The sequence below is a fragment of the Notolepis coatsorum genome (genome assembly GCF_963971535.1).
Source record: "Notolepis coatsorum genome assembly, chromosome: 14".
NCBI lineage: Eukaryota > Metazoa > Chordata > Actinopteri > Aulopiformes > Paralepididae > Notolepis > Notolepis coatsorum.
The window spans coordinates 47,894,677-47,904,834 of NC_140178.1; the positions used below are offsets into that span (position 1 = coordinate 47,894,677).

Genomic DNA, 10,158 nt, shown 5'->3' on the forward strand with positions numbered 1-10,158 from the left:
TCTATTGCTCTGTGGCTTCGGTAGGAAACAAAATTCTCACAGCAGGTGCATAACATTGCTCTAATTACAGAGCCTATTATATTAAGAGGTGGTGTGCCCCTAGTGTTGTCTCGTGTCTTCTAGTGTTGGATCAGATGGGCTAATCTGAGCATGTGTATTTCAATATGTGCGTCTTCATCTGTGTGGACTATGTGTGGTTCTGTAACGTTACTCGTTACTACAGCAAGCGTCACATGAAGTCCTCGCGCTGCGCGCCGCTGACCGACCACAAAAAAGAGCTCCCCCGAAGACCATGGTATGGTTTATACTACTATGCACTCAGAGTGTAGCACTCAAGTTCGGCACTTCTAGACGAACAATACCACTTACCCTTAGCCGCCAGAGGTGTACCCCTCCTGCTGACTTGTACTTGTACTTCTAAATGTAAATATAAACTAGACAGCTATGGAATTCTGGTCTAAATTCCATCTAACAGCAAAGGTCTTCTCAGATCGGTGTCCCTGAGTGAGACATCCAATGAGGGTCCAAGGCCTGGTGTGTATCAATTTGAGGGTCCTCGACACAGAAGAAGGCTGGGAGCCGTCATTCTGTATATGGAAAATTTTACTTAACCGGAGCTCTTTGCCCCCTTGTGTCCCTCTCTGCCCAGGCGGCCTCATCAGCTTTGACATCTTCCCCGAGGGCTGGGATAAGAGGCTGTGCCTGGAGGCGCTGGAGAGAGAAGGACTGGACACCATCTACTTCTTTGGCAATGAGACCTCATCCGTAAGTAAGGGAGAATGGGATGTCGATAAGAGACGGGCCAAATGTCAGTCAGGATGGGGAGAACGATGCCACGTGTGTCTATACCGTGTATATATAGAGTGCTTGAGGTCAGTATGGAATGGAATAATGTGTCATGGCATTACTGGCAGTTATCCAGGCGGAAGCAGTGTGATAGCTCAAACATATAATATATTGACACCTCGCTGTAGCATGAGGACGCTGACATTCCAGAGTGGTTGATCAGTGTTTTTCAAACGGTGGAGTCAGGACCCACACTTGGGTCTTGGGACGATTCAAATTGGTCCCCAAAATTATTTTCTGGAAGAATCATATAAATATAAAGCCCTCTAGTAATTGAAAAACAGCTACACAAAAAAAGCTACTAGTTAATTGACAGGTACAGTACACTTAGCATTACTTAACAACAGCTATTTACTTTTTCAACAAAGAGACATCATCTCTAAGTAGAGGGATCATAGCTTAGTGATATGGGGATCCAATCCTGTATAATAATTAATTTGTTAACCATGTCTTATTAACCTTATTAATGATTATTGCTAAGACAACCCCCAAAATTAAAGGTTAATATACTGTAAATTACTGATTTATAATAAAAAAAAAAAAAGGTATACAAAGTAAATAAATGTATCTATGTGGTTGTTGTTAGGTTCTTACTTTATGTATTCATTCACTGTATTTTCTTATGGGTTTGAAGTTTCTTCCCTTTATTTCTCATATTAAGAGTATTGTTTTTATTGGTTTCTTATCTTCACTGAGGGTTAAGTCAGGGGGTGTTGTTCCATTGTGGGCCTGTGAAGCCCATTGAGACATGTAATGTGATTTGGGCTATACAAATAAACTTTCTTAGGGATAAATAAACTTTCTTAAGAAAATAGTTCTTAAGAATAGTCATGGATAAATGTGATCGTGGGAACTGGATCCTGGCTATTGTAATTAGCGATACGTTTTATATGTACAGCATAGGGAGATATGGATGGACAGAAATAGCTCTAGTGTGGTGGACATGGTGGTGATGGAGGACAGAATGCACTGAAACCATGTCAATAGAGTTCAGCAAGGCTGTGGAGTGTTTGGCATGGCCGAAAAGGTCAAAGGCTGAAGGTCACAACAGGTCATGGTTTTAGATTAGAGGAGCTGACCTCTAGCTGAAGGAATGTTGCTGTGTGGCAGTTTATTTCAGCTCTTTAACACAGAGATAATGATAGAGAGACAGAACAAGGCGTCAGAAGGGTGAGTCACTGCAGATAACACGCTACTGGACCACGTTTGTGAACAACAAGCGTACAGTACACAGTACACAGTGCACACGAACATAACATGGATAAACATTTTAAATTAATCACTTTTCTCATTTCTCCTCTTAGGGTGGAAACGATTATGAGATTTTCAACGACCCGAGGACGATCGGTTTCACAGTCTACTGCCCGGAGGACACGGCGAGGCTCTGTCGAGAGCTCTTCTTCAATGCACCACCCAACGAGTCCTGATGGGGTGGACTGTACAGCCTGGACCTCTCCCTGGTTCTCCTGGTCGCTCAGTACTCCCTCTTGTGGTGAGGGCAGTCACCACACTACAGCACCTTTTGAGAGACTGTAGCAGTGAGGAGGAGAGCCGGTAGCAGTGAGGAGGAGAGCTGGCATTGCTTATGAACTGTGAAAAGAAACTACTACTGATTTATGTGAAGCTAATCTATCCAATGTCTCTGTTGAAAATGTGATTATTATAACTTATGATGGACAGGAAAAGGGATCATTGCGGTATTTCATAAAGACTGGAAATGTACTATGGGTATCCTGGTCTTGATAGAGGACCCAAGTGCAGAGAGGAGTCGGAGGAAGAGTAAAACCCAACACTGGGTATATTTAATGACGGCAAGCAGACAGGATACAAATAACAGAACGGGGAAAGACTAACTGGCAAACTAAACTGGTAACAGAATAAAGACTAACACGGGGGGAAGCATGGGCAACAGGAACAGACAACCCTAACTGGGGGAAACCTGACTAATATACACAGAGGAATAAGGACTAAATGACAACAGCTGGGGGTGATGACAGATAGACACACGGGAACATCTGCTGGACCTGGGTGGGAAATACAGGGAGAGAGAGAGAAATTAGAATCAGGAAGACGGTCGGGTGGGCAGGCAGTCTGACGAGTAGGGAAGGGCTGATGAACTTATGAACTTCTAGGAAATCCTCCACTGCCACTCGGTAGGAGACAGCCTCACTCCACCCAACTGCTGCGGCTCCGCCAGCGAGAGCTCGGACACTCTCGGCTCTAGTCGGCATGTGGCGGCCTGGCTGACTGTGGCGGAAATAGTCACACACTGAGAGACAGGTGGAAGAGTAAAGGCTGGGGCTGAAGAGGTGCTGGACAGCCGGTGCTTCGAAGAGAGATACCAATGCTTCGAGGAGAGATACCAGTGCTTCGAGGAGAGATACCAGTGCTTCGAGGAGAGATACCGGTCCTTCGAGGAGAGATACCGGAGCTCAAACCTAAGGGCTAAACCTGTGGCTGCTAGAAAGTGGAGAATTATTTGTGGACCAACCAACCGACAGAGTGACCTATAGAGTTTGATTGATTGATTGATTGATTGATTGAAAACTTTATTAACAGATTGCAGAATGGGTACAATACAGTACGGCTCAATACAAAACAACTGCTAAGAGGATGCAGACCAGAAAAAGACTTTCGTCTTTTCAATTCATCAGGACATTTATGACGTACAAGACATACAGATATACAGAACTGTGTAGTAAAAAGAGATCATAAAAAATATATACATCCGAAGGGGAAGAAGCTGTACATTGGTGGGGGGGATTTGGACATTTACAGGGGCCAGTTTCTAATTGCAGCCACCCGTAGGTGCTCTTTGAGAGCGGTTTTGAAGGAGGGTAGGGATTCACATTCCTTCACGGTTGTGGGTAGGGCGTTCCACATTATTGTGGCATAATTGCTAAACGTGTTTAGTCCCTAGTTTGAGCCGAATCTGGGTTGAACATGATTTGTGGAACTCCCTCTGGTGTTGTGGTCATGGAATTCACTGACCTTTGGGAAGTATTTCGACATGTACATGGGTATCCCAGTGGTGTAGTGTCTTGTAGACCAGACCCATTGCAAGTTGCTAATGTGCAGGGGTGAGGTGGGAGTAAGGCCAAGCAGTAGTCTGACGAGTTTGTTTTGTGATGTTTGTAGCCTTGTTTTTAGGGCCTTTGAGGTGCTTTGGTACCATGAGGTGCAAGCATAGTCGTAGTACCCTTGAATGAGTGCTCCTGTTAGAGTCTTCAGGGTATTCTTGTTTACCAGTGAGGAGATCCGGTAGAGCTACTGGTCACAGCTGATAAAGAGAGAGAGGGAGAGAAACAAGAGGGGGAACAGGCGCTGGCAAAGCCAATTACTGGTTAATCCCATTTGTGTGTTTTCAAAGGGACAGTATCTGAGGCTATGTGCAAATGGTTTCACACACATATTGACTTTTCCCCTAAAACAAAGGTTTTAATGTTATACCAAAATATGTATATAACATGAGATTAACCAACATGTACTGTATTCTGTGGCCCCATCTAAGACAAGCCCTGATGTTGAAGGTTCATGCTGTCAGTTACTTTGTGTACAGCATACTGGTCTGTCTGTATACCAGCTTTTATGTTGCACTAATGTTGGCATAGTGACACTTTTTATATATATAAATGTATTATAGATTGGTGGTTGTTATTAGGTACTTACATTATTACTGTAATGAGTGATGTGTAATGTTGAATACTGCTAAAGGAGAGAATGAGAGAAAGAAAGATAGTAAGAGAGAAAACATAAAGATTGTGCTTTCTACTTTGAAATACAACATGAGATGAAGGCATGAAGGATGATCCTGCCCTTTCCTGGACCTAAGCTGGACCTATTAAGCAGAAACCACTGGATGGTGCATGCATAGATTCTGATTTAAGTGGACAAACAGCGTTTTTCCATCACAGAATTGTTATTTTTAACCAAATTAACCATTCCGTGTTAGTAATTTACCAGTGACTTCAAATATGAAAGGAAAAAGATGATATGTATGACAGATTCATAGATATTTTTTTTGGCGTTTTATCGCTTTATTACTACTGGGCAGTCCAGTAGGGAGAGACAGAGGAGAAATGGGAGACAGAGTGGGGGGAAGACATTCGGGAAATAATGACGGATTCGGGAATCGAACCCGGGTCGCCTGTGTCGTGGCTGAGCGCGCTATGTGGTTCGCCACTGGGGCGCCCCTACAGACAGATTCATAGATACGGATGAGTCCCTATTAAAAAAGATATGGGTCAGGTTGTGTTAGTCCCCGTTATCACGATGGCAGCAGAGTGTATTGTTATACATTTATTTTTTATAAATAAGTGGTTGTTATTAGGTGCTTACATTATGAATGTGGTGAGTGATGTTGAATACTACTAAAGGAGAGAAATCAGAAAGATAAAAAGTAAAACATAAAGGATTTGCTTTCTGCTTTGAAATACAGCGTGAGATTGAGGCATGAAGGATGATCATGCCCTTTCCTGAAACGCGAAGATGGACCCATGAATCATTCCAGCTATTATCAATAGAGGCCTTTCACAGAATGCTTAGAATGCCCATTTGTCCTCCATGTTGGAAGAAACAGTGGTTTATATGTACAAAACAACAGTTGCTATGTGTTGATGTATGAGAAATATATCAACAAAAATGTAATAATTCTGGTGTTTTATAATATGCTTTTCTAGTGTTTTACAGACAGAAAACAGGCCATTTCTTTCGAAGGTGGTTGCCAATGGTTACGGGCAGCCATGTTGGAAGAAAGAGAACTACACAAGCAATCTGTGCAAGGCCTCAATTACCGTTTCTGTGCTCGGAACTGGATATAATTCTTAACGGGTTGCTTTGTGATTCCATATAAGTTTAAATATGCCATAATCTGTTTTGCAATTATGTTACGAATCAAAGGAAAATCCTGCCTATTAAGCTTGCTTGTCCTGTTGCACATGTATTACCTGATGCATTTAAAATAAAATTATAAATAAATACAAAAGCAAAAAGCATGTTATTGTGACCGGGTCACTCCATAATGTAGTCAATTAAACTACAACGTATGTCAAATCTTTGTTGTTAGTTATATTAGAATTAGATGAATAGTACGACATTTTTAATATACTGGTTTGTTGATCACTTTTGTAACTGAGGGGTACAATTCCCTGACTGTATTGATAAGTATGGTATTATTAAACCACTACCTCTTGTACTTTAACTTCTGGCCATCCAGTACATGATATAGATATGATGAACACTTTCCCACCTGATGAAACGAAGTCCACACAAATGTACAAATCGAATATTTTATATAGCAAAGGGTATATACAACGTTCACTTGATGACATTTATGATTTGAAATGCACTTGTATGGCAAATGAGTATTCGTAGGTAAATCAACATTGAATGTCCAATCTCTGGTTACGCAGGGAGTAAGTATACAACCCGGTTCTTTAGGGAACTATAGCGATGGTACTTAAATGATTATAGCTGGATACACTAAGGGGGGGGGGGGGGGTCCCGCTGGTTGTAAGACAGTAGGAGGGGGGGTTAGAAGAGCCGCTGGCGGTATCCCATCTGGCCGACGATTTCTTGGGAGAATTCAAAGTCTTGAACACGGTGCCCACAGAACCTCGGTCCGCAGATGAATACAGCTGGACCCTCTGGTGGACGGTAGCTGCCGGTCCACAACGGAGAGACGTGAGGCGACCTCACTGGTGTAGAGCGCCGTCTCACCTGGACTCCTCTCCGGGGGGTAGTTCCAACACTCAGCAGTGTTGGCCGTTATCCATGGAATAATCAAAGCACCCAAAGCATGTAGATAATCCAAGCCGTGGAAGGCTCGCCGTCGTCCGGGTAAAGTAATCCAATGTACAGGTCCACTCGTCCTGGCCCGGAGCTCCTCGGATGCAAGCACCACAAGTGGTCTGCCCAGCCTGGTTAAGACTCCAGATAACGTCAGGAACGATGGGGGTGCTGCTCACTTTATAACTCTAACCGAACGATGCACCATACATAATAGCTATTATTAGCTTAATAGAAATACGTCCAACTCGACGGTATAGTGCCAAACTATGACAATTCAACTATTAATCCACACGATATCTCAATGCCTATTCTGAGGCCAAGTAGGCCTTACTGCACCACACGTGCGTCGTGGGTGAGGCTTCGCGTCTGTTACTAGGTTGGAGGGTAAAGAACTAATGGACTAAAAGAAAGTTCTACTTTACTTGCGCCATATATATATGCGCTGTGAACAAATAGTACCATTCGTATTTCGCCAGACGTATTCCTACGCGGAACCGGGCTTGCCACGACATGTTGGTCGGCACGATTGAACTTGAACCTAGGGGTATGGCTGCTGGCGCCAGGTTCTCGTCCAATGGTAGAATGAAACTATTATGGGCTGTTTAGTAGACTAAAGGGATATTCAGTGCATATTGTACAAGGAATATACAGGGGATATCAAACGATATACAAATACTATTAAATATATATCCATAAATAAATATATATATTCGGTTTAATCTGATCCTTCACAACAACTTTCAATATTTTACCAACAATCTACTTCTTTTGTTAGATTTTTACATTTGAAATTACTTTTCAAAAATAAATTAAGCAGAGCTTCTATTTACATAACTATCAATGTCTGCTCATTCGTTATGGTTATGAAAATGATAAATGAGTGACTCCTTGATCAGATAAGTACTGTAATGCTCTGAGATTGCCGACTCAAATCAGATCCACACAGTATAACATCCAGCATACTGTAATGATCGGAGTCTGCAGACTCAAGTCAGATCCACACAGTATAACATCCAGCATACTGTAATGCTCGGAGTCTGCAGACTCAAGTTAGATCCACACAGTATAACATCCAGCATACTGTAATGCTCCGAGTCTGCAGTCAGATCCACACAGTATAACATCTAGCGATATACTATATATAGTACTACTCAACTATACCACTCTGTATAGTCAAATATCACCCCCTAAAGGCTAAAGCCTAATGTTGTACAACTAATGTACAGTAGATCAGTCATCATTATTATTATCATGATAGTTGTGAGAATAATATTTTTTTAAACCATGTATGGACAGAAACATGCATTTTATGTCTATTATTACTAGAATATCATTATCATACTGTAATAAATATTTTATATAATTTAATTGAATAAAACTCTTTTGTGCATGTCTGTCACTTCCTCCCTCTGTCCTTCTCATGATACATCGTCCTCTTCATCACCATGGGTATATACCTACCATGGGAATGTGTGAGTGAATGGGTAAAATGTGAGGAACAAATTGTAAAGCGCTATATAAATGCAGCCATTTACCATTTATATACAGTACATACAGTCATTTACCTATCTCAGCAAAGCAAGGAAGGAGACAGTTGTGATTTGAGGATCAAGAAAATAGGCCCGGGTTTGAGATAGGTCAGTCAATAAACACCCTGGCCCAGAGATGGTGTAGTGACCAACCGTATACATAATATAGACATACATAAGAAAGACAACAACATCCACCAAAGTTGTGAATCATAAAATGCTTTAATGTTCTTTCAAGGCTCAATGTGTCACGATGGCGATCACCACCACAGTGTGTTATGGCCACAAAAAAAGTGCTCTTCAATGTGGCAGAAATATCATTAACGTTACTTCAACTGAACAGGAAATCTTACGCTGAACAAATCCGGGTAAGTGAGAATGACAGATAGACAAGATGCATAGAGATTGTATACAATAAATATTATAGAAACTGACATACATGTAAATTAGCCTACATATACTGGGCAAAACATGAAACAACTACAAATATCATCTCTGCAACAATGAAATTCTATTGGCATATCAACTATGAAATTATGTAGTTCCACTTTTACTACCCTCAAGAAATAACATAGTTATATAGTGTTTCTCCAACAATAGAAAAAGAGATTTAGAAAGAGTTAATTTTTTTTCTATAAGTTTTTATCTTATAGGAATTCATGGCTCAAACCCTTTTCAAACAAATCTTCAAACAGGACAATACATTGGAACTTGATACAGTAAAATCCTGACAGGGCAGTAGTCTGGAAAGGTTTGGCAGTTATCGTTCGTGGAAGTTCAAATTTTTAAGTGCAATCTTTTTACTACATTACCCAAAACGTAAAGGTAGCAATCTGACGATACATACAAATTTCAAATAAATCATCCAACAAATAAATAACATAAATAATCGAAAACAAGAAAACAAAGTTATGCTTTTTTTCAGGAAAATGCTCGTAATCGCATTTCCCATTCACAGTAAAATATAAATCGTTTCGTTTTTTTATGTCCATGCTTGGTTTCTTGCATTTTTGTCTGCCTCAATCCCAGTCTCCCTTCATGCTTGTTCAGTCTTGGACAGATTTTCCTTCTACGTTTCAACTCATCGCTCAATCTGCAGCTACTGCTTACCCTCTAAGGGATTCTCTCCCTCTCTCACATCCATCAGTTCTGTTGAATACTAATTTTCTACCTATCTCCCCAAGTAAGCACTTGACATCCAAAAATTCTCTCTCTCCCTCTCCTCCTCTCCCTCTCTTACATCCATCAGTTCTGTTGAATACTCATTTTCTACCTATCTCCCCCAAGTAAGCACTTGACGTCCAAAAAGAAAGCACTGGATTGGCTGTGAGAAACTACAGCTCTCATCTGACCTGCGCTAATGCCACGCTGACACCAATCCTTCCAGTTCTACATCTGACCTGCGCTAACGCCACGCTGACACCAATCCTACCAGTTCTACATCTATTTCAGTTCAAGTAAACAAGTGCACAATAACTCAGGGTAGAAGCGGAAGAAGGAGGAAAACTTAAAACAAATTCAGTGCCTGGGTCGCATGCCTTTCAGTACTGCTGTTTTCCTGTCCCACCCCCCTCTCTGACGCATAGGCTACACTTTGTATTCAAACCGTGCTAGCTTTGAGAACTGCACCACAACGGCCTTGCAAGATGCATACAGCTCAGGCATCATGTCAACCTACTGTGGGGCTGCATCTCCAGAGGGAAAATAAATCAAACCCAGAACCTGATCCGTAACGAGAACTCCCAACACCTCCCCTGGTCTCAGAATGGATTTACATTGCCATCTCAAATCTCACTGTGTTCAGTGACATACTGTAGAGCTCATCCTTTCATCTCTGTCAAAAGAAGAGGAAAAAAACATAGAAATAGTTTTTTCCCCCGTATTTTCACATCAACAAAATGATCTAGTCACAAAGGCTCTCATAGTCAGAATATTGATCTAGAGTCAGATTCAGTCTGTTTGAATAACATCATGAAGACACAGACAGTGTCGT

The 10,158-nt window shown here is 41.5% G+C and overlaps 1 protein-coding gene across 1 annotated transcript in view; it reads left to right on the forward strand.

Annotated features, from left to right (window-relative positions):
• Positions 1-5,806, forward strand: part of pmm1 (phosphomannomutase 1) — a 42,041-nt gene extending 36,235 nt beyond the window's left edge. The window contains exons 7-8 of the mRNA XM_084329973.1: positions 650-765; positions 2,151-5,806. Of these exons, the coding sequence (XP_084186099.1) occupies positions 650-765; positions 2,151-2,273 (239 nt within the window). The 3' untranslated portion in view covers positions 2,274-5,806. The remainder of the gene's footprint in view (positions 1-649; positions 766-2,150) is intronic.
• Positions 5,807-10,158: the final 4,352 nt, after the last annotated feature.